The 25,204-nt window shown below is 48.2% G+C and overlaps 1 protein-coding gene across 1 annotated transcript; it reads right to left on the bottom strand.

Moving 5' to 3' along the window:
* Positions 1 to 367: 367 nt before the first annotated feature.
* Positions 368 to 23,472, bottom strand: LOC146026947 (uncharacterized). The gene is made up of 6 exons (XM_083157981.1): positions 22,987 to 23,472; positions 20,764 to 21,120; positions 11,982 to 12,338; positions 11,725 to 11,787; positions 5,484 to 5,570; positions 368 to 1,458 (listed from the first exon to the last, which is right to left on the bottom strand). The coding sequence occupies exons 1-6, from the start codon at positions 23,030 to 23,032 to the stop codon at positions 1,286 to 1,288; spliced, it is 1,083 nt and encodes a 360-aa protein (XP_083014107.1). The 5' UTR covers positions 23,033 to 23,472; the 3' UTR covers positions 368 to 1,285.
* Between the last annotated feature and the right edge of the window lie 1,732 nt (positions 23,473 to 25,204).

Genomic DNA, 25,204 nt, shown 5'->3' with positions numbered 1-25,204 from the left:
GGGGAAGCGCTTCTGATTTTGAAAACACTGGCCGCACGCTGATTGGCTGAATGTCAGCCAATCAGCGTGCGGCCAGTGTTTTCAGACCCAGTAGCGCTTCCCCCGCTGCCCCCCGTTGGATAGCGCTAGTTATTTCCAAGTCACTGCAGGGACCCCGCCAACTTAATACACAGCGCCGCAGGGACCCCGCTGACCGCAGCTTGCAGACAGCACCGCAGGTACCCCCGCGCCGCCGCCGAGTTGCTGGGGGGGGGGGGGAGAGAGAGTTCACCTCCATCCGGGGGGACCTGCTCCGAACTGCCGCCCTCCAGTGGCCTAAAGCTGCCCAGTGGTGGCGCCGGCCCTGGGTGAGTGTTCCCCCTAGGATTTTAGTTTTCAATAAATGCAGCCGCAGCACTACTGCAAGCTGCTGGGCCCAGAGCAGGAGGCAGAGACGGTTACTGTCAGGCACATGAAAGGAATCCGGGGACTGCTGAGACAGCGAGCCCCCGGCTTTTCACCTAGGTCATAGTGAATGCCCAGCTGGCTTCTGTCAAATACCAGTGGCTGGCTGAGTATAGCAGGGGCTGGCGGACTTTTGTTATGCCACTGGAGCAGTGACACTGTGCAGTGAGCGGGCCAGGGACCGGGGGCAGTGCTACTGAATGAGCTGCATTTCCCCCACCCGTGCATATCTAATGAGTGCGGATCAGGCGCAGTGCATATTGAATGAGCCCCGCGGATCCCACTCATTAGATATGCACAGAGACCAGCTCATTAGATATGCACAGTTGTGGACCCGTGCGGCTCATTCAATATGCACTGTGCAGGGTCCCCGCTCATTAGATATGCAAGGGGTGGGGAACCAGCGCAGTGCATATTGAATGAGCGGGTCCCTGCATAACTAATGGGCGGGGATACGGTGACAATGGATTCAGTGCCCCCTTTAAGGCTTGTGCCCAGCGGCAGATGACTCCATTGTCTCCGGGAACTCCGCCACTGCCCATAAGTATTCTGGGAAAACACCTTTATTTAGATTGATACCGGGAATAGCAAATGAATAACTTTCACAACAAGTCATTATACCATTTTTTTCTTGTTACAAATGCACCAAAACCGTATTATGTCCAACTTGCTCAGACCTTAGAGAAAGTCTATATTATACATCAAGGAGTCGTTACTAGCAGCACAGCAGCTGTTGGAGAAGGGTCACTATGCACAAGAGAACACATCCTGACACGTCTCAATGTCCAGCGGAAACACCTCGACATTAACAAATAAATAAATTACATGGAATCCCAAATTTTCAGGCTGGGGCTGTCCCTGTAGATTCCTTCATTTTCTGTGACCTGAACTTCTCACACACCACAGCTGTCAGGACAAAGTAACAGAGCAGAGCGCACACCAGGACCCCGAGTGTGAGTCTGACCACATTCTGCACAAGGTAGGAGTCCGATCTGATGTCCGCATCCGGGACTTCTGGAACAGAAATACCAGCTGTCATATGCAAGGGATTCAGTAGAGGTAGAGAGGAGAAAGGGAGGGAAGGACTATAGGGAGGGAGGAGAGAAGGAGGGAGGAAAGGAATGGACTATAGTGAGGGAGAAAAGGAGAAGGGAGGAAAGGAATGGACTCCAGTGAGGGAAGAAAGGAATGGACTATAGTGAGGAAGGACAGGAGGAAGAAAGGAATGGACTATACATAAGGAGGAAGAAAGGAATGGATTATAGCAAGGTGCGAGGAGACAAAGAAAAAGGAAATCTACGGAAAGAGAGCCCAAGTTTTGTGTTCTTAAATTGAACTCGCTCTGTGTGTGGGGAGGTGAGAGGCACAGCTAGACTCACTGGGGATGGGGTGCTGTCCCTTCTCAGCGTCGGTCTGTGTGTGGGGAGGTGAGAGAGGCACAGCTAGACTCACTGGGGTTGGGGTATCATCAGGGGTTAAAGTGAGGGGGAACTGGGTGGAACTGAGTTCCACCACCTCTAATTGTGAGGAGGAACATTTTAACCTCCACATTGGCCCTGCACAGTAATTCTCACAGAAACGCATTCTAGTCTACAAGGGGAAAACATGCACTGTTGGGGGTACTTGAGGACCAGGGTTGGGAACCACTGCTATAGTGTGTCCCCCGCCCCCCACTCCCCCAAACCTTGAACGTTGGTGCTATTGGGGTATATTCAATGCGGGCGGCAGTGAGGGGGGTTTGTACGGCAAGGATGGCTTCTTTTGGCAAGAAAAATATTCAATGTTTTGCAAAAATCCTGGAGGTAGAAGTGGTGCTGCTCGCCATCATAGCATTGAATACACTCCATAGTGTCCCTTTCCCCTAAAAATAAAAATCCCCCCCCCCCTCTTTAAAACCAAATAAAAGCAAAATATAAAGAATTAGGAGCAGTGGGGTGACCGCATCTAGTAGCTACAGTAACCCTACTGTATGCTTTATACCGTGCTGCATTGTCCCTTGTGTTCCTGCTGGTTCAGTGGGCCTTGTGTTGCGTCCCTGCTGGGACTAGTAGTTCCACACACACTGCTGCCAGGAGGAGGGTGCATCTGCTGGAGCCGAGGTGGAGGACTGGCTGCTGGGAAGAGAGGTGAAGCTCTCCCCCTCCCTCCGGGCGGATCCTCCACGCTGCAATGTCCCCGGCTCCCTAGCCACTGTGTGCCCTCCTGCTGGCTCAAGGCTCTCCCCGGCCGCTCCCTATGAGGGTGCCAAGCTGCCCGGGGGGAGCCCGCAGCTACCACCCGGGGCACCAGAGAATGGGGAGGAGGACGAGGAGAAGCCGGTTCTCCCAGATGCGGATCCGGCGGTATCACGGCGGCTACAGTGATCGCTCCCAGAAGGCCATCGTGCGCAGAGGAGTTAATGGCCTTCTGAGCAATCATAACCAGCGGGTCTGTTCTACATCGCAGTCCTGCGGAGCCACGCATTTGTATTGCTGTGTGAGCAACACACACAGCCAGGGCTATTTTTGTGCAGGCTCCAGCAGGAACTGAGGCCCTTATTCTACTTCACTCTTTCAGACAAAATATTTTTTAGATGGACAAAACCATGTGCACTGCTGTGCGTGCGGGGATGGCGCGGCTTTATTCATGCATCGGCGGGGCGCGTGGGAGCCGGATGTCATTGGGGTAGAAGGGGCAGTGGCGGGCCAGATCCCAGCGTTTGGCGGCCCGCAACCGGCCCGCGGGCCGCCTGTTGCCCACCCCTGGTCTATAGTGAGGGAAGAAAGAAGATGGGAAGAAAGGAATGGACTATCTGGAGGGAGGCAGAGCCGTATTAAGAATTCGGGGGGCCCGGGGCACTTTAGATAGGGGGGCCCCCTCCTACTTGTCATTACTGGCCGCAAACTGCATGGGAGAATATTACACTGTCATATAGTAAAAAGCAGTATAAGCACCAAGCAGTATAAGAGTAAAAGCAGTATAAACTTGGTCAATGGTCAACTGCCGGGGGGCGGGGGGGGGGGGGGTTTAATATAAGCATATATATATATGTATTAATACCGCATGAAAAGCCTGTGTTTGTCCCTCTGTACTTTACTCTGTTGGAACCCTGACAGGCTCAGAGCTGCCTCTGATTAAAAACCCTCCCATGACAAGGCAGCGGCTGCTGCTATCCTTTATGGGCCTGAGAAGCATATGATGAGCTCCACCAAGCAGAGCTCAGCACAAGCCTCTCAGCCTCTGACCTCTTGTACAAAGTCTTATGGGACTTAGTCAATTCCCAGTAATGCATTGCAGACTTGTGCAGTCAGTGTGCCTTGACTTCTGATGCTCTGCACCATTATTCATTGTCACATTGGCAGATAGGTGAAGCTGCAGCAGTACCCCACTCCCATGCACAAAACCACTAGCTTAAAAAAAAATAAAAAATACATGCCAACCACAGGGGGCGCCCAGATAGAGGGGGCCCAGGGGTACTGACCCCCTGTGCCCCCACTATAATCCGGCCCTGGAAGGAGGGAAGGAATAACCTATAGTGAGAGAAGAAAGGAATGGCCTATGGTGAGGGAGGAAGGAGCGGAAGAGAGGAATGAAATGGAATATAGAGAGGGAGAAAAGGAGGAAGAGAGGTAAGGAATTATTATTATTACTATTTATTTATATGGCGCCAAAAGGGTTCTGCAGCGCCTGACAATACATGGATCAGTGATTTTCAACCTTTTTACCTTGCGGCACACTAAATAAGATTTAAAATTGCCAAGGCACACCATGAGATCCCCACAGGGCAAAACACATTGGTCCCCACAGGAATAAACCAAACCTATTGCCCCCCATATAAAAAACAATCACACTGGTCCCCACAGGTAACATAAATAAAATACATTGGCCCTTTACATGAAAAGAAGAGACCAGTAAATAACAGTTGAACTGGTGCTGGCTGTAAACTACTGTAGTTTGGGCATCTCTAGGTCTGGAGGCACACTTGAAAACAGCTCAAGGCACACTAGTGTGCCATGGCACAGTGGTTGAAAAACACTGACATAGATGATCAAAAGAACAAAACAAGAAAATATTGATTTACAGTACAACTGTCCTTTGTTCCCCACATTCATTCTGTATCCAAGTCATATTGCATGCATCTAAAAAACATATCCAAAATATGACCCTATCTCACACAAGACACTACTAAATCTCTTATCCATGCACTCATTATATCCTGCATTGATTATTGCAATAGTCTCCTAACTGGTCTTCCTAAGAACAGACTCTCGCCACTGCAAACCATTCTAAATGCTGCTGCGAGGCTGATCTTCCTAACAAGAAGCTCATCGTCTGCTGATCCGCTCTGCCAGTCCCTCCATTGGCTACCTGTATCTTACCGTGTTCAATATAAAACACTTCTACTCCCATATAAAGCTATTAACCCTACCGCACCAGCATATATCTCTCTACTTATCACAGCAGGTAGGTATCCCATGAACGGATCCAAGCACGGCACTGATGGGTCTTTTTAAACAAAGTATTTATTGGTTCTCAACATTTCGGGAAGCGGATCCCCATCGTCAGGAGAAAAGGACCTTTACTTATCACACAATATCTCCCATGTCGACCACTCCGCTCTGCACAAGATCTGCATCTCTCTTCTGCACGGATCACCATCTCCCATTCACTATTACAGGACTTTCATCGGGCTGCTCCCATCCTATGGAATGCCCTTCCACGCACAATACGACTCTCAACTAGCCTCCAGACTTTCAAGCGTTCCCTGAAAACTCACCTCTTCAGGCAAGCCCATCATATTTAAGTACCACATGAATAACCCTCTGAGGTACTTATGTATTAAAAGACATGGTTCCCCCAGCTCACTGAATAGTATTAGTAACCAATCTTGAACATTACGTGATCATCTACCATTATCTTTATGCACTTATGTATTATATAGTTTCCCTTCTGGACTTGCAACTTGGTGGGACTTCTATGCTATTACTGGTGCCTGTCCTTGTGTTTCCCTCCTACTGTATGTCCCTATAGATTGTAAGCTTGCAGCAGGGCCCTCTTACCTCCATGTTTGTCTGTTGTTACCCAGTTTTTTTTATCACTGTCTACAATTGTAAAGCGCGACGGAATCTGCTGCGATATAGAAGAAACTGTAAATAAATAATAATAAATAAATTAAAAAAACAGTTGAAGCAGCGGACACTGAGGCAATTATAACAGTGGCAGAGATATGTTCTTTGAATAGCACATGAGAGAGGGCCGTGTAGTGAGGGAAGAAGGGAGGAAGAAATGCATGTAATGGACTACAGTGAGGCAGCAAAGGAAAAGGGGGAAAGGAATGGACTATAAAGAAGTAAGAAAGGATGGACTATAGTGATGGAAGAGAGGAGGAGGGAAGGATGGAATGGACTATAGTGACGAAGGATAGGAACATGCTATAGGGGCCATTTATCATTATCGCATTTACAATGCGATCTGGGCGGAATATTACTGCCCAGGATCGCATTGTAAAATGCGATCATATCACCTGAATTTATCAAGGTTGAGGGCGCAGGGACAGGGCTCCGAAAGGAGCCCGTCCCTGCGAAGCCCTGACCCGGAAGCTGGGGGGGTCAGCGCATGACCCCTGCCGACCCCTCTTACCGCACTGCCCTGCTAGGTCAATGCGATGTGTAGCCATAGGCTACAATGGGCTATCACCACATTACAATGGCGATAGCCCAGGGGTGCGATGCCGGGCAGCTTTGCATCCCCCATAGAAACCTATGGGGGATGCGGCCGGCGGCGCTGCAGGGAGGATCCCCCTTAAATACATTTGGGGGATACTAAATATTTGCGGTGAACCCCCGAAAACGTGTGTTTTCGGGAATTTTAACCGCAAATATTGCTTGATAAATGCAGCCCATAGTGAGGAAGGAAAGGAATTGGCTATAGTGAGGGAAGAAAGGAATGGACTATAGTGAGGGAAGAGAGAAGGAGGGAAGAAAGGTATGGACTATAGTGAGGGAGGGAAGAAAGAAGGAGCGAAGAAAGGAATGGACAATAGTGAGGGTAGAGAGAAGGAGGGAAGAAAGGTATGGACTATAGTGAGGGAGGGAAGAAAGAAGGAGCGAAGAAAGGAATGGACAATAGTGAGGGTAGAAAGGAGGAGGGAGGAAAGGAATGAACTATAGAAAGGGAGGGAAGAAAGGAATGGACTATAATGAGGAAGGACATGAGGAAGGGAGGAAACAAATGAACTATGGAGAGGGAGAAATGGAGGAAGGGCGGAATGTAATGGACTATAGTTAGGAAGGAAAGAATAAGGTAAGATAGAAATGAACTACAGTCAGGGAGGAACGGAATGGACTATAGTGAGAAAGGAAAAAAGAAGGGTGGAAAGGAATGGACTCTAGTGATGGAGGAAAGGAATGGACTATAGAGAGGGAAGAAAGAAGGAGGGGAGAAAGGAATGGAATATAGTGATGAAAGAAAGGAGGAGAGGAGAAAGGAAAGGACTGTAGTGATGGAAGAAAGAAGGGTGGAAGAAAGGAATGGACTATAGTGAGGGATAAAAGGAGGAGGCATGAAAAGATCTATAGTGAGAGAAGATAGAAGGAGGGAAGAAGGAAATGGATTATAGTGAGGAAGGACATGAGGAAGGGAGGAAACATATGAACTATGGAGAGGGAGAAATGGAGGAAGGGCAGAATGGAATGGACTAGACTGAGGAAGGAAGGAAAGGATAAGGTAAGAAAGAAAGAAATGAACTGCAGTCAGGGAGGAAAGGAATGGACTATAGTGAGGGAGGAAAAGAGAAGGGTGGAAAGGAATGGACTCAACCGTGGAGGAAAGGAATGGACTATAGAGAGGAAAGAAGGAGGGAAGAAAGGAATGGGCTATAGTGATGAAGCAAAGTAGGAGAGAAGAAAGGAAAGGACTATACAGTAGTTATGGAAGAAAGAAGGATAGAAGAAAGGAATGAAAGATAGTGAGGGAAGAAAGAAGGAGGGGAAAAGGGAATGGACTATAGTGATGAAATAAAGGAGGAGAGGAGAAAGGAAAGGACTGTAGTAATGGAAGAAAGAAGGATGGAAGAAAGAAATGGACTATAGTGAGGGATAAAAGGAGGAGGCATGAAAGGAATGATCTATAGTGAGAGAAGATAGAAGGAGGAAAGTAGGGAATGGATTATAGTGAGGAAGGGCCTGAGGAATGGAGGAAACAAATGAACTATGGAGAGGGAGAAATGGAGGAAGGGCGGAATGGAATGGAATATAGTGAGGAAGGAAGGAAAGCATAAGGTAAGAAAGAAATGAACTACAGATGGGGCCGGCCTCTTCCTTACAGGGGCTGGTGATTCTATTGCCAGCAGCCGGCTCTCGCCAGGGGCGCGCGCACACGAGATGCTCACAATCGCCCCGTGGCTATGGAGCTTTCTCTGCAGTCCCCTGCCACCCCCAGTGCCCCTCGCCGCGCCACTGTCCCCCCTATCCCTGCCCATCTCCCTGAAGTGGATACAGGCAGGGACCTGCAGCGGCGGCGTCCTGAAACTGGGACGCGCGTGTGTGTGTGAGACACACGTGCGTCCCAGTCAGATGGATCGCCTCTGCGACGGTGATCGCCAGCGGAGACATGCTGGCGATCCCCGGCCAAAGAAGAAAGGCGCTCCATCTGTACAGTCAGGGAGGAAAGGATTGGACTATAGTGAGGGAGGAAAGGAGAAGGGTGGAAAGGAATGGACTCTTGTGATGGAGGAAAGGAATGGGCTATAGAAAGGGAAGAAAGAAGTAGGGAAGAAAGGAATGGACTATAGTGATGAAGGAAAGGAGGAGGGAAGAAAGGAATGGACTATAGTGAGGGAGGAAAGGAATGGGCTATAGAGTGGGAAGAAAGAAGTAGGGAAGAAAGGAATGGACTATAGTGATGAAGGAAAGGAGGAGGGAAGAAAGGAATGGACTATAGTGAGGGAGGAAAGGAGGAGGCGTGAAAGGAATGAACTTTAGTGAGGGAAGAAAGAAGGAGGTAAGAAGAAAATGGATTATAGTGAGGAAGGACATGAGGAAAGGAGGAAACAAATTAACTATGGAGAGGGAGAAATGGAGGAAGGGCGGAAAGGACTAGACTGAGGAAGGAAGGAAAGGATAAGGAAAGAAATGAACTACAGTCAGGGAAGAAAGGAATGGACTATAGTGAGGGAGGAAAGGAATGGGCTATAGAGTGGGAAGAAAGAAGTAGGGAAGAAAGGAATGGACTATAGTGATGAAGGAAAGGAGGAGGGAAGAAAGGAATGGACTATAGTGAGGGAGGAAAGGAGGAGGCGTGAAAGGAATGAACTTTAGTGAGGGAAGAAAGAAGGAGGTAAGAAGAAAATGGATTATAGTGAGGAAGGACATGAGGAAAGGAGGAAACAAATTAACTATGGAGAGGGAGAAATGGAGGAAGGGCGGAAAGGACTAGACTGAGGAAGGAAGGAAAGGATAAGGAAAGAAATGAACTACAGTCAGGGAAGAAAGGAATGGACTACAGTGAGGGAGGAAAGGAATGGACTATACAGAGGAAAGAAAGAATGAGGGAAGAAAGGAATGGGCTATAGTGATGAAGGAAAGGAGGAGAGAAGAAAAGAAAGGACTATACAGTAGTTATGGAAGAAAGAAGGATAGAAGAAAGGAATGAACGATAGTGAGGGAAGAAAGGAGGGAAAAGGGAATGGATCATAGTGAGGGAGGAAAGAGGAGGGAAGAAAGAAATGGACTTTAGTGAGGGGAGACAAGAGGAAAGGAAAAAAGTAATAGACTATAGTTAGGTTGTCATGAGCCACCACGGTGGCTCGTGCCTCCTTTGATTAAATCTTGTCAATTTCTGTGAGCTTTCCAAGAGTCTGTTTCTGGTAGTGGACTCTCTGGTGGCCTCTGGAGGTGAGTCTTTGCCTTTGCAACTCAAATTCTGTGTGTGTTGCTCTGTGCACAAGACTGTCACTTAATTAGCTCTTTATCTTTGGTCTCAGCTGCAGTAATTTGTGCTTCTGGAGGCCTGTGCCTCTGCAGCAGTGTTCATTGGTGTTTGCTCCTGTTATAGGGACTGCAGACCCTGATGCCGGTGATAGCTTCAGTTCCCAGTTACTAGCTTCCAGCTAGTAGTTTCTAGCTGCCTGTGTCCAGTTACCAGCTTGAGTTCTGCCTTTGTGGTAGTCACCTGCCCTGCAGTTAGTTCCTGTCTCAGCAGGCATTTACCTTGCTCTCTGGCCCATTATTGTTTCCCTGGCTGTTTCATTCCAGCCTTCGCTGCAGTCACCCTCTGCTTTGGGCTGAATGTTCATCCATTCCTAGACACTTGCAGCACGCCTAATTCCGGTTCCGGTAAACCGTAAGTGCTCCTTTGTGGAGCCATGGTGTTTCTTCTCTATATTCTGGCTGGCAGATTCCTGGTAATTTTGTTATGTTCTTTACATGTCCATAATTAAATGCAGGTGCTCCGGTCAGGTTTTGCACCATTACTTGGCATTTACCCCAGCAGGATTCTTTTCTGTTACGGTACTTCTGATACCTTAGTGTGGTTTGCTGTGTCTTTTGTGTGGTGCTATATTATGTTTTTGCATGGTGCCTTTTTCTAATGCTTACGACTAGGTCACCTCAGGTTTGTGATGCGGTTGCTTATACATTAAGAAGTCTCACTTCCCTGATATTGGCTCAGGAGCCATTAGTGTTTTTTTTTAGTCAGTTTCACCTGTTCAACTTTTTCCCTGGAAGATCACTGGTACCTTGTCCCTGCTTAAGACCTGGTTGCACCAGAGTTGGGGCGGACATAATTCGCCCCTTCAAACATAGTAATTAGGTGAAGTCCTAGTTATAGCTGGTACCAGTCATCATTCAGGGGAGGCCAACAGAGGCAGAGTAGAGTGCGCTGTGGCCATTCTAAACAGCGGTCACGGCTGTGAGGTAACACCCAAAAACAATAACAGAGGTAAGAAAGGAGGAAGTAATAAATGGAATTGACTATAGTAAAAGGAAAGGATGAGGTAAGAAATGAATGAGTGAGTGAGGGAGGAAAGGAATGGTCTATGGTGAGGGATGAAGGGGAAGAGAGAAAAGATATGGACTATAGTGAAGGAGAAAAGGAGGAATAGAGGAAAGGAATGGACTATAGTGAGGAATGGGAGAAATTAATGGATTCTAGTGAGGGAAGAAAGGAATGGACTATAGTGGCGGTAGAAAGATGGAGGAAAGAAAGGAAAGGACTATATTGAGGAACGACAGGGGAAGGGAGGAAAGGAATGGACTATGGCTAGGGAGAAATTGAGGAAGGGAGGAATGTTATGGATTATAGTGAGGAAGGAAAGGATGAGGTAATAAAGAAATTAATTATGGTGAGGGAGGAAAGGAATATGCTATACTGAGGAAGGAAAGGAATGGACTATGGTGAGGGAGAAAAGGGAAAGGGTGAGGGAATGGACTACAGTGAGGAAGGAAAGGATAAAATATACAATTAATGGACTCTAGTGTTTCCCTAGAAAAGAATGGACTATAGTAAGGGAAGAAATAAATGGACTATAGTGAGGGAATAAAGAAGGAGGGAAGACAGGGAAGGACGTTAGTGAGGGAAGAAAGAAGGATGAAAGAAAGGAATGGACTATAGTGAGGGAGGAAAGGAGGAGGGAAGAAAGGAATGGAATATAGTGATGGAAGAAAGGGATGGACTATAGCAAAGGGAAAAAGAAGGTGGAAAGAATGGACAGACTATAGTGATGGAAGAAAGGAGAGAAGAAAGGGATGGACTATAGCAAGGGAGAAAGAAGGAGGGAAGAAAGGAAAGGACTATAATGATGGAAGAAAGGAATGGACTATAGTGATGGAAGAAATGGATGGAAGAAAGGAATAGGCTAGTGAGGAAATACAAGAATGGACTATAGTGAGGAAATAAAGGAGGGGAGAAGAAAGGAATGGACTATAATGATGGAGGAAAGGAGGAAGTTAGGAAATTAATGAACTGAAGTGATCACATATTATGCACAGTACACTACATCCATAGATCTGATGGCGACAAAGCTGGATTAAAAACTATTATTGGGAGAGTTTATGCGGTGTAGTTAGAGTGGCACCCTCGGCCATCTTTGATGGTGATTCTTAGCACACCACGCATGCAGAGGGGCCTTAGATCCAATGGAGCTCACCTGTAGGTTAGTGGGCATATTGTGGGTGGGATCAAAACAAATAGAAAGATAGATAGATGGACATGCAGTGAGTGGATAGATAGATAGATAGATAGATAGATAGATAGATAGATAGATAGATAGAAAATATCCATTAGGTGTGGATCTTACTGTACCTGTCACATTGAGCAATGTTCCAGCACCGTGTCCAGATATTTCTCTGTTGTGCTGAAATGTAACTTCAAAAGCAATGATATGAATGAATTAATGGTCCGATAGATATATGGCAGATTGATTGATGATAGATAGATAAATAGATAGATAGATAGATATTGGATAGATAGATAGATAGATAGATAGATAGATAGATAGATAGATAGATAGATAGATAGATAGATAAAGGAATATCCCTTAGACAAGGATCTTACTGTACCTGTCACATTGAGAAACGTCCCAGCACCATGTCCAGATATTTCTCTTTTGTTTTGGAAAGTGACATCACAGTAATACATCCCGGTGTCTGAGACATTTGCTCCGTGCAGGCTGATGCTGGCGGATCTGCTAGTAATGAATTCCTCTGGATCCACTGTGGAGATTCTGCCTGTGAAATGCTTATTACTACTAGAGACCTCCGGCCCAATCCTCGGCCAGTGTCTGTACCACCTGTAGGAGCCCGATGTTACATTATCGGCACCGCTGATGCTGTAGGTACAGGGGAGGGTGACCGAGCTGCCCACTGTGGTGACTATTACAGGGATCTGGGATACGTAGATTGTCTGGGATGTAATTCCTGAGAGACAGAAGGGGGGATAATACTGTAATAAGAGATCAATGCACAGATAGATAGATAGACATGCATTGGATGAATGGATAGATAGATAGATAGATAGATAGACATGCATTGGATGAATGGATAGATAGATAGATAGATAGATAGATAGATAGACATGCAGTGAGTGGATAGATAGATTGATACTGTAGATAGACATGCAGTGAGCGGATAGATAGATAGATAGATAGATAGATAGATAGATAGATAGACATGCAGTGAGTGGATAGATACTGTAGATACACATGCAGTGAGCGGATAGATAGTTAGATAGATAGATAGATAGATAGATAGATAGATAGATAGATAGATAGATAGACATGGAGTGAGTGGATAGATAGATACTGTAGATAGACATGCAGTGAGCGGATAGATAGATAGATATATATATATATATAGATAGATAGATAGATAGATAGATACTGTAGATACACATGCAGTGAGCGGATAGATAGATAGACATGCAGTGAGCGGATAGATAGATAGATAGATAGACATGCAGTGAGCGGATAGATAGATAGATAGATAGATAGATAGATAGATAGATAGATAGATACTGTAGATAGGCATGCAGTGAGCGGATAGATAGATAGATAGATAGATAGATAGATAGATAGATACTGTAGATAGACATGCAGTGAGCGGATAGATAGATAGATAGATAGACAGACAGATAGATAGATAGATAGATAGACATGCAGTGAGTGGATAGATAGATAGATAGATAGATAGATAGATAGATAGATAGATACTGTAGATAGACATGCAGTGAGCGGATAGATAGATAGATAGATAGATAGATAGATAGATAGATAGATAGACATGCAGTGAGCGGATAGATAGATAGATAGATAGACATGCAGTGAGTGGATAGATAGATAGATAGACATGCAGTGAGCGGATAGATAGATACAGGGCCGTCTTAACAGCAGTGTGGGCCCCTGGGCAAAGCGATGCACTGGGGCCCTTACCCATTCTACCCTCCTAGGGGTATGGGTGCTATCAGCAGCAGCTTTGATGTCCCACGGGTGGCAGGGGGTGCTCTATCTTCCACTCAACATGTAGGACCTGGAGCAGTAACTTCTGCTAATTACTCCTTTACTGCACAGGTGGTGGGAGGGAGAACACTAACGTGTGGAAGGGGGCACTGAGCTGAATGAAGGGTCCCTTGTACATGACTTCCAGGGAGGTAGGGGGTGTTTTATACGCAGGGGAGGGCAGGGCCGGTCAAGGCACCGGAGCGCCCCAGGCGAGTCGGGGTGGGGGCGCCCCGGTGCCGGGGGGGGGGGGGGAGGTTGGTACCTGTGTAAAAAAACTTCCGTCCCCGGCGTCCCTGCTGAGTGCTGGTGCGTGCAGGGGTGTCCGTGCCGCCGGGGGAGCCTGCGGCGCTGTTATTGTGTATAAGCTTGTCGCGCCTGGCGGGGTCCCTACAGTGAATAGAAAATAACTAGCGCTCCCCGCGCCGCCGCGCGCATAGCGCTAGTTATTTTCTATTCACTGTAGGGACCCCGCCGGGCGCGACAAGCTTATACACAATAACAGCGCCGCAGGCTCCCCCGGAAGTATTTTTTACACAGGTACCACAGTGCTGGGGGTGAGGGGCGAACTGCCGCCCTCCAGGTGCCGGCGCCCTAGGCAAATGCCTAGAGCTGCCTAGTGGTGGCGCCGGCCCTGGGGGAGGGTTGGATAATGGAGTGGGCTAAATATTCGTCATTTTCCGGTGGAAGGGCAGCTTGTTTGACTGCAGATATTGCCATTATCTGGAAATAGATTTATTAGCATTCAATAGTATAAAAACCTAAGAGTCCCAACTTTCAGGGGGTGCTGGGGACTTGGGGAACAGAGATCAGGAGCCAGAGCAATCCATTGACAAAAATCTAAAACTGTACACCAGACGTTTGGAGCTGGAGAAGGGACCTACTGCTCGAAGGCTAATATCTCTGGTTCTGGGCATGATAGAGACAAGCCGCTAGTGTCGACAGAAAGAGGAGAGTCCCAGCTTTTGGAATATACTCATATTCAGACAAACTATGGGCCTTATTTTAGTTCACTCTTTCTGACAAAATCCTTCTTAGATGGGCAAAACCATGTGCACTGCAGGTGGGGCAGATGTAACTTGTGCAGATATAATTAGATTTGGGTGGGGTTTTACTTCAAAGTGAGATCTATATTGCAGTGTAAAAATAAAGCAGCCAGTATTTTCCCTTCACAGAAACAAAATAACTCACCCAAATCTAATTCTCTCTGCACATGTTACATCTGCCCCCCTGCAGTGCACATGGTTTTGTCCATCTAAGAAGGATTTTGTCAGAAAGAGTGAACCAAAATAAGGCCCTATGTCTGAGAGAACCTGAGAAATATGACTGGGAATTGCAATTAACAGGTCGGATGTGGACTGCTGCTTTGAAGTTGGATATCTCCAGTTCCCCACGGCCGATTTTTAAAATTCTGGTATCCCTGGAAAAAGGGGATCCTCAGCTATCAGCATCGGGCCCTTATACACCTGGGGCCCCTGGGCAAGTGCCCATTAAGCCCATACGAAAAGACGGCCCTGGATAGATAGATAGATAGATAGATAGACATGCAGTGAGTGGATAGATAGATAGATAGATAGATAGATAGACATGCAGTGAGTGGATAGATAGATAGATAGATAGATAGATAGATAGACATGCATTGAGTGGATAGATAGATAGATAGATAGATAGACATGCAGTGAGTGGATAGATAGATAGATAGATAGATAGATAGATACTGTAGATAGACATGCAGTGAGCGGATAGATAGATAGATAGATAGATAGATAGATAGATAGATAGATAGATAGACATGCAGTGAGTGGTTAGATAGATAGATAGACATGCAGTGAGTGGATAGATAGATAGATAGATAGATAGATAGATAGATAGATAGATAGACATGCAGTGAGTGGTTAGATGTACACAATCAATTACGTGGGAGTGAGGGGGGATTGTTAAAGTGTCCAGCATTGAGCTAGTTAAAACTCTGGAAGATGGGAGGGATGAGGGCAGCTAGGCTTTTCCCTCCAGAGTCAGTGTTCATTCTTTGGGGGGAAATAAGACGTGCGCACGGGGGGTGCCCAGGCACCCCTTGGGTGTTATGCCCGGAAAATACCACTTTGCATTAGGTGCGCGCCAGTGGTGCCTCCACCACTGGCTCACTACCTTTAGGGGTCACCCCTCCTGATGCACCCCCCACCCCCTCCGCTCCAGCGATCGTACACCGGAGCTCCCCTGCCACCAGCCGCCATTCACTATTTGCATCAGTGATGTAGGCGGCAGGCTCGGGGATTGTCGGCGTGGCTTGGGGGGACTCGGGAGAGTTCAGGCGCCCGAGTCCTCCCGAGCTGCCGCAAGACCTCCCCGAGCCTGCCGCCTGTGTGATGACTGACAGGCGGCAAAGGGGATGGTGACAGGGGAGCTCCGGCGTAGGAGCGGAGGTGAGGGGGGGGGCGGCAGCTTCCTACGATCTGTGGTGGGTTTTGCTGGGGCAGGACAAACCGTAGGTTTGTCCTGCCCCAGCAAAACCCACCACTCAAGGGATTAATGGCCGGCAGTGCCATTTTACCTGTGAATGGCCGTGCTGCCGCATGGGGTGCCCGCCGGCTGCTAACAGTGGGTCACCCGACGGGGCCCGGCTGGACCAGCTAGGGCATTCCTTCCCGAATCCGAGCACGGTGGCAGCACAGCACATACAGGGCCGGCGCCACCACTAGGCAGCTTTAGGCATTTGCCCAGGGCGCGGGCCACTGGAGGGCGGAAGTTCGGAGCACCCAGGTCCGTCCGTCCATACCCCCCCCCCCCGATGGAGGTGAGCGGAGGTGAACCCCCCCCCCCCCCCCTGCAACTGTATATGCAGCAGGGGGGTCTGTCAGAGGGGTCCCAGCAGCGATATCCGGCGGGGTGGGTTATATGCAGCAGGGGGGGTCCACGCGGTCTGAGTGGTACCTGCGGCGCCCCCAGCAACTTACAGATTCCCGTCAGGTGCCGTCGACCAAGACTAGGAGAGAGGGAGCCGCACAGAGAGGAGAGAGAGCCAGGAGATAGGGAGCTGCCCGTTGTACCGCCCAGCTGCAGTGAAGAACTGCACACTGCCGTCTATCATCGTCCGCCGGGCGGCGGCGCGGGTAGCACTTCTGGGTTTAAAAACACTGGCCACACGCTGATTGGCTGAGATTCAGCCAATCAGCGTGTGGCCAGTGTTTTCAAAATCAGAAGCGCTTCCCACGCCGCCCGGCAGATGATGATGGACGGCAGTGGGCAGCACTTCACTCCGGCTGGGCGGTACAATGGGCGGATCCCTCTCTCCTGGTCGGACGATGGCACCCGATGGGGCTCTGTAAGTTGCTGGGGAGGTACCCCTCAGACCGTGCGGACACACTCCCCCCCCCTCCCGTGTAGCGGGTGGGCACCCCTCGCCTGGGGCGCTCCGGTGCCTTGCACCGGCCCTGAGCACATACATTGCTGTGTAGCCACACCCGCTGAGACTCCACTTCCCCCGCGTGACATTGGGGGCGGGGTTATAAAACACTCACACACTGCAAAGCAGCCCAGGCCCCAGCAGCATGGAGGGACAGGAGAGCAGGAGAACGGAGGAACTTCTACTGTACACATTATCTACCCTGTGTAATGTGAAGATGGAAGGGGCACTATAGTCTGTGTGTCTGTGACTCTATTCATTTATGTGTGCGTGATATTTGTGTGTACAAGTATCTGACTCTATGTGTGTGAATAAATGTATGTACAGTATGTGTGTAACTATGTGTGCATGAGACGTGTGTGTGTGTGTGTGTGCTTGTGTAACTATTTATATTGTATATATGTATGACGGGGTCCCGACAGTCATAAACCTTTATGCACATGTGCAGTCGCTTGTTGCGAGCGGGCACAGCTAATTTCGGTACTTATGAGTTATCTGTGCTGACGATTTTTTGATTGTATGCCATAACTTAAGGCATACAATCAGATGCGATGCGATATCGCATCGCATCGCATACGACCATATCGCATGCCATGCGATGACCCGATTTTTCCATAGGATTCAATGTTAAAATGGACTGAGTCCATTTTAACATGGAATTCAATGGGAAAAGGGGTCCTTTTCATACCCCTACTATCCAAGTGGGCATGGAGTTGGATATAAACCTGTGGCGAGCGTAGCGAGCCACCGAGCCCGAAGCGTGGCGAGCGAGGGGCCGGTATTCTGTGTCCCCTCACGGGGAACGCTACGCTCGCCACGCTTCGGGCTCGGTGGCTCGCTGCGCTCGCCACAGGTGTATATCCAACTCCATGCCCACTTGGATAGTAGGGGTATGAAAAGGACCCCTTTTCCCATTGAATTCCATGTTAAAATGGACTCAGTCCATTTTAACATTGAATCCTATGGAAAAATCGGGTTGATCGCATCGCATGCGATATGGTTGGATGCGATGCGATGCGATGGACCCGATTTCAAAATCGGCAGCCCAGTTAGTACATAAGTACCCTAATTTCTTATTCGCCATCCCATTTGCACACAGCGACACGCAAAGCTGCAAATTTCTCAGCTGTACATGTCAACCAGAATTAGGGTCAATGGGCAGAGTCAGATGAACCAATGGCAAAATGCCATATTGCCGTATTCCCCTCTTGAAAATAGAACAAATGTTTCCTTTTTGCTAATTTCAAAAATTAAATAAAACATATAAAAAAAACCCACCAAAGTAATTGTGCACCCTAGCAATGAGCATGTAACATCCCCCTGGGCAACAAGCTTATAATGCCCCTTATCAGCGAGAATGAAACCCCTGACAAGAAGCATGTAACTGCAGGTATTGAGCAAGAAACCAATATTTTTTATTTTTTATTATATTGAGCAAGAAACCTCTGGCAACGAGCATTACGGAGTGTGGCATAACGTGTAATGGACGTAACTGTGTAAATTTTTAATGCGCGCCTTCGGTGCGCTCTGTCCCTATTTCTACCGTGTGGGGGGGGGGGGGGGAATGATTCGTTCTGAAGCTCATATACATAAATAAGTCACCACCTATTTAGTTTGTATTGGTGGCCAGTAGGCAGTGACAGACATGCCCAGTAGGGGTGATAGACACGCCCCTCAAATGCTGCACCCCCTAATAAAATGGACGCCTGTGTGCACCATACTTCTTCCCCCTAGCTGTTATGAGCCTCCTCTGGTGGGTCTGTGTGACTGCAGCTTGAGTCCTGTGTGTGTTCTGTGAGCAGTCTCAGCTCCTGCATAATTAGCCACTTACCTTTGTGTCAGCTGCCTGCATACCTCCCAACTGTCACGATTACAGCGGGACAGTCCCGATTTTCGGGTCCTGTCCCGCTGTCCCACCCGCGACAGGCATTGTCCCGCTGCAGGGGGTGGCAGTTGGGAGACCCCCCAATCTAATAGAATAGACGCTGTGCGCATGCGTCTATTCTCGTATGAAAATGCGGTCGCGGCTAATTAGCATAAGCCGCACCCTCATTTGCATACGCCCCACCCCCTTTTTGGGCGCTCGCACGGCTTCGCCGCGCGAGTGTCCCTGTTTCTTCAGCACGAAAGTTGGGAGGTATGTTGACTGGACCTTTCTGGACCTTCCTGATTGGGCCTTGCTTCCTTGCGATTCTAGTTCCTGTTGTACCTGGTTCTGGTCCTTGCTTGTATCCTGAGTCGGTTGATTATTCCAGCTTCCAAGCTCCCTGTCTGAGTCCAAGTTCCAGCTTCCAGGCTTCTGCAGACTGTTAAGCTAAGTCCTGGAGTTTTAAAACCTGCCTGTTTATACCAGTCTAAAACCCTGTCCTGCCGCAGTCTTGAACCTTGTTTGTGTGTCCAGTCTGAGACCCTGCCAGGATGTAGTCTGAAACCTTCTCCTGCTGTAGTCCTGAAACATGTCTGTTTATCCAGTCTGAACGCTTGTCCTGATGTAGTGTTGAACCTTGCATTTGTATTCTGCTGTAATAAAATCCTATGCATTGTATTGTTGCATTCAACCCTGCATTTATATTATATGTTACACTTTGTGCAAAGTAGCAGTCATACTAATTAGTGTCAGCGCCTGTTTGGTGCTCTGGTCTATCAGTGTCCTTCCCAGCTTATACTGCACATCTGTGCTGGAACACTAATAGATAGCAGTCATACTTATTAGTGACACTGTCAGCGCCTGTTTGGTGCTCTGCTCTATCAATGTGCTTCCCAGCTCATACTGCACCTCTGTGCTGGAACACTGATATGTAACCGTCATACTTATTAGTGTCAGCACCTGTTTGGTGCTCTGCTCTATCAGTGTCCTTCCCAGCTCATACTGCACCTTTGTGCTGGAACATTGGGCCTTATTTTGGTTCACTCTTTCTGACAAAATCCTTCTTAGATGGGCAAAACCATGTGCACTGCAGGTGGGGCAGATGTAACATGTGCAGAGAGAATTAGATTTGGTGGGGTTTTACTTCAAAGTGAGATCTATATTGCAGTGTAAAAATAAAGCAGTCAGTATTTACCCTGCACAGAAACAAAATTACTCACCCAAATCTAATTCTCTCTGCACATGTTACATTTGCCCCCCCTGCAGTGCACATGGTTTTGTCCATCTAAGAAGGATTTTGTCAGAAAGAATGAACCAAAATAAGGCCCATTGATAGGTAACAGTCATATTAGTGTCAGCGCCTGTTTGGTGCTCTGCTCTATCAGTGTCCTTCCCGGCTCATTCTCCACCTTTGTGATGGGACACTGATAGGTAAAAGTTATACTAATTAGTGTCAGCACCTGTTTGGTGCTCTGCTCTATCAAGGATTTTCGGTGAGGGCATCCAGGGTTCACGCCAGCCTCCTGTGTCCACGCCACCATCTTTTACCTTCAGTAAAGTTGTAGCGAGCGAAGCAGAGTATGTATAGCACACCACCGAGCCAGAAGCGTTGCGTGGGAAGCGAGCCCGCGAGGGGACGATGATGCTTAGCAGCACTACGTAAGTTCCGTAGTGTTAGCGGTGGCTGCAGAGATGAGGAAGTACCATGCTTAATCATCTTTGTAACCATTTTATAACTAAACTAAATTATTTAAATTGTAGTCTGTGCTTTTTACGAACCAACCCATACTGTATGTCCACGGTGACCCCCACATAACCGGCGGTGCTATTCAGATTGAGCTAGAGAAGCGACCGGTAGGTCAGTAACCGATTACTCTCGATAGATATGAGGTTAATAGATAGATAGATAGATAGATAGATAGATAGATAGATAGATAGATGAATGTGCAGTAGATAGATAGATAGACATGCAGTGAGTGGATAGATAGATAGCTGAATGTTCAATAGATAGATAGATAGATAGATAGATAGATAGATAGATAGATAGATAGATAGATAGATAGATAGATCTTACTGTACCTGTCACATTGAGTAACGTCCCTGCACCATGTCCGGATATTTCTCTGTTGAGCTGAAAAGTAACTTCACAGAAATATATCCCATTGTCTGAGACATCTGCTCCGTGTAGGGTGATGCTGGCGGATCTGCTAGTAATGAATTCCTCTGGATCCACTCTGGAGATTCTGCCTGTGAAATCCTTATTACTATCAGAGACCTCCGGCCCAGTCCTCACCATGTGTCTGTACCACCTGTAGGAGCCCGATGATTCAATATCTGCACCGCTGATGCTGTAGGTACAGGGGAGGGTGACCGAGCTGCCCTCTGCCGTGACTATTACAGGGATCTGGGATACGTAGATTGTCTGGGATGTAATTCCTGAGAGACAGAAGGGGGATAATACTGTAATAAAGGATCAATGCACAGATAGATAGATAGATAGATAGATAGATAGATAGATAGATAGATAGATAGATAGATGATATCTTGCATCCCTCCCAGCACCAGCAGGAACAGCAGGATGGGCGCAGAATCATAGAAAGGGGGCTCCAGTGGAACTCAAGCTCTAGGAGCCGAGGAGATTGGGCGCGCCATTTGTCCCCTCTCCTCCCTCCTCCATTGCTCCGGGAGACGTGTGGAAATTGAGCCCATCTCCTGCACCCCTCCAACAATGGCTGCCGCTATAAAGGAGTCAGATGCCGGAGGTGCCCCTTCACCTCTAGCGTCTGTCAGGGGAGTGCAGAGTGCCCAGCGCTACCCAGAAGTGTGGATTCTGGGAGCACTTGTAACCCTGCAACCCCAAGCACTTAGGAAAGTGGCAATTATGGGGTCATTATACGTGTAAGCGGCACTACAGTGGGTCATAAAATGTGTCATCGGTACTACAGGGGGGGGGCAGTATATGTGAAAACAGCCCTAGTGGAGGCATTATAGTGTCAGCCATAATGTGAATTAAGAATTACGGTGTGTGGCATAATGTCTAACAGGCATTACATTTTTTTGTGGCATAATGTGTTAGAGGCATTACTGTGTGTAGAATAATGTGTCACGGAATATATATGAAGTGGATAGATAGATAGATAGATAGATACAGTATGGGGGGGATAGATACTAGATAGATAGACAGACAGACAGATAGATAGATAGATAGATAGATAGATAGATAGATATGAGGTGGATAGATACATAGATATACAGATATAGATATATTACAAATAATACCTTGCAGGCCCCCCCAACACCAGCAGGAATCCCCTGATGGGCGTCATGTTGTGATGAGGAGTCGGAGCAGGGCTGGATTAAGGTCTGTGGGGGTGCCCCCCCACCCCCAGAGCAGTGGGTCTGCCCGCAACCCCCCCCCCCCCCCCCCTGCAGCAGTGGGTATGCCCGCCCTCGGGGCTGGGTCTGCATGCAACCCCCCCTGCTGGATGAGCGGGTCTGCCCGCACCCCCCCCCCCCCCCCCGCTGGAGCAGCAAGTATGCCCGCCCCCACCCGAAGCGGCGGGACTGCCCCCCCCTCTCAAGCAGCGGATCTGCCTGCACCCCCCACCCTCGGAGCAGCGGGTCTGTCCGCACTTCCCCCTCGCTGGAGCGGAGGGTCTGCCGACACCACTGATCCAGCGAGGGGGGGGGTGCATACCCGCTGCTCCGGGGAGTTGCAGGCAGACCCGCTGCTCCGGGGAGTTGCAGGCAGACCCACTGCTCCAGCAGGGGTGCGGACGTAGCCCATTACGACGGTGTGAAGAGTGCCCGGAGGACGCGATGAATCACCTAGTATAGATAGATAGATAGATAGATAGATAGATGTATATGAGGTGGATAGATAGATAGATAGATAGATAGATAGATATGAGGGGGATATACGCATATACATGATAGATATGAGATAGATAGATAGATAGACATACAGAAAATACCTTGCAGCCCCCAGCACCAGCAGGAACCCCGCCATGTGCGCCATGTTACGATCCGGGGCTCAGGTGCCCAGAGAAGGATAGATAGATAGATAGATAGATAGATAGATAGATAGATAGACATGAGGTGGATAGATACATAGATATACAGATAGATAGATACAGATAATACCTTGCAGCCCCCCCAGCGCCAGCAGGAACCCCGCCATGGGCATCATGTTGCGATGAGGTGTCAGATCCGGGGCTCAGGTGCCCAGAGAAGGATAGATAGATATGAGGTAGATAGATACAGTACTGTAGATATACAGATAGATAGATATACAGATAATACCTTGCAGCCCCCCCAGCACCAGCAGGAACCCCGCCATGGGCATCATGTTGTCAGATCCAGGGCTCAGGTCCCCAGAGAAGGATTTGCAGGTCAGTGTGCGGATGTAGAGATGGGTTGATCCTGTGGGTGCAGCGTGTGGTCAGGGTGTGAGGGGGTCCGCCAGCACCTTATAACCACCATCCGTCATTACTCAGCGCAGACCCTCTGACTGTACAGCAGGATACGCAGAGACCAGTCTATAAGGCTGTATAACTAGTACCTGTCTGTCCTGCTATATGGGATGGTGTGACAAGAGCTGCAGTCCAGCGTTATACAGATTACTGGCAGGTTCCTCATACTGAGCCCTACAGGGGACAATGACAGTGTCCTACTTCCCACTATGCTACTTTCACAGCTCACTTCCTCACAGTGGTTCTATCTATCCGCCCCATTACCTGTCACTGATCCCCATTACCTGTCACTGTCCCTATTACCCGTCACTGCCCCCATTACCCGTCACTGATCCCCATTACCCGTCACTGATCCCCATTACCCGTCACAGATCCCCATTACCCGTCACTGATCCCCATTACCCGTCACTGTCCCCATTACCCGTCACTGATCCCCATTACCCGTCACGGATCCCCATTACCCGTCACGGATCCCCATTACCCGTCACTGATCCCCATTACCTGTCACGGATCCCCATTACCTGTCACGGATCCCCATTACCCGTCACTGTCCCCATTACCCGTCACAGATCCCCATTACCCGTCACTGATTCAGTCACTGTCCCCATTTCCCGTCACTGTCCCCATTACCCGTCACTGTCCCCATTACCCGTCACTGTCCCCATTACCCATCACTGTCCCCATTACCCGTCACTGTCCCATTACCTGTCACGGATCCCCATTACCCATCACTGTCCCCATTACCCGTCACTGTCCCATTACCTGTCACTGATCCCCATTACCTGTCACTGTCCTCAATATTTGTCACTGATCCCATTTACCTGTCACCGACCCCCATTACCTGTCACTGACCCCCATTACCTGTCACTGCCCCGTTACCTGTCACTGTTCCCCATTTATCTCTCACCGACCCCATTACCTGTCACTGACCCCCATTACCTGTCACTGTCTCTGTCCCGTTACCCATTACTGTCCCATTACCTGTCACGGATCCCAATTACCTGTCACTGATCCCCATTACCGGTCACTGATTAAGTCACTGATCCCCATTACCTGTCACTGTCCGCAATATTTGTCACTGATCCAATTTACCTGTCACGGATCCCAATTACCTGTCACTGATCCCCATTACCCGTCACTGATTCAGTCACTGATCCCCATTACCTGTCGCTGTCTGCAATATTTGTCACTGATCCCATTTACCTGTCACTGACCCCCATTACCTGTCACTGACCCCCATTATCTATCATTGATCCCTATTGCCTGTCACTTATCCCATTCTCTATCATTGATCTGTATTACCTGTCACTGTTCTCATTATCGATCATTGGGGCAGATGTATTAAGCCTTAACAAGAGATAAATGCAAGGGTGATAAACAAGGGTAAACGTCCAGCCAATCAGCGCCTTACTGACTTTTTTGAAACACAGCCTGTAACATGGCAGTTAGCAGGTGATTGGCTGGACGTTTATCTCGCTTTATCACCCTGGCATTTATCTCTTGTTAAGGCTTAATACATCTGCCCCAATGATCCATATTGCCTGTCACTGATCCCATTCTCTATCTATGGGGCAGATGTATTAAGCTTTAACAAGAGATAAATCCAAGGGTGATAAGGGGGCAGATTTATTAAGCTCGGTGAAGTGATAAAGTGTCTGGTTTTTATCACCGGCCAATCAGCTCCTACCTGTGAAGTTACAGGCTTGGTTTGAAAAATGACAGGTAGGAGCTGATTGGTCAGTGATAAAAACCAGACACTTTATCACTTCGCCAAGCTTAATAAATCTGTCCCGAAGAGAGATAAACATCCAGCCAATCACCTGCTAACTGCCATGTCACAGGCTGTGTTTGAAAAAGTCAGTAAGGAGCAGATTGGCTGGACGTTTATCTCTCCTTATCACCCTTGCATTTAATACATCTGCCCCATTGATCCATATTACCTGTCACTGATCCCATTACAGCATCACAAAGTTTTGGGATGTGAGCTGCTTGTCTGTCTATGGATCACTGGGCATGCCCCTAAAATGACAGAAATGGGTGATAGGGTA

Source organism: Crinia signifera, chromosome 8, assembly GCF_055691185.1.
Source record: "Crinia signifera chromosome 8, ASM5569118v1, whole genome shotgun sequence".
NCBI lineage: Eukaryota > Metazoa > Chordata > Amphibia > Anura > Myobatrachidae > Crinia > Crinia signifera.
Note: the sequence above shows the minus strand (reverse complement) of the source record. Positions and strands in the feature narration are given on the sequence as shown.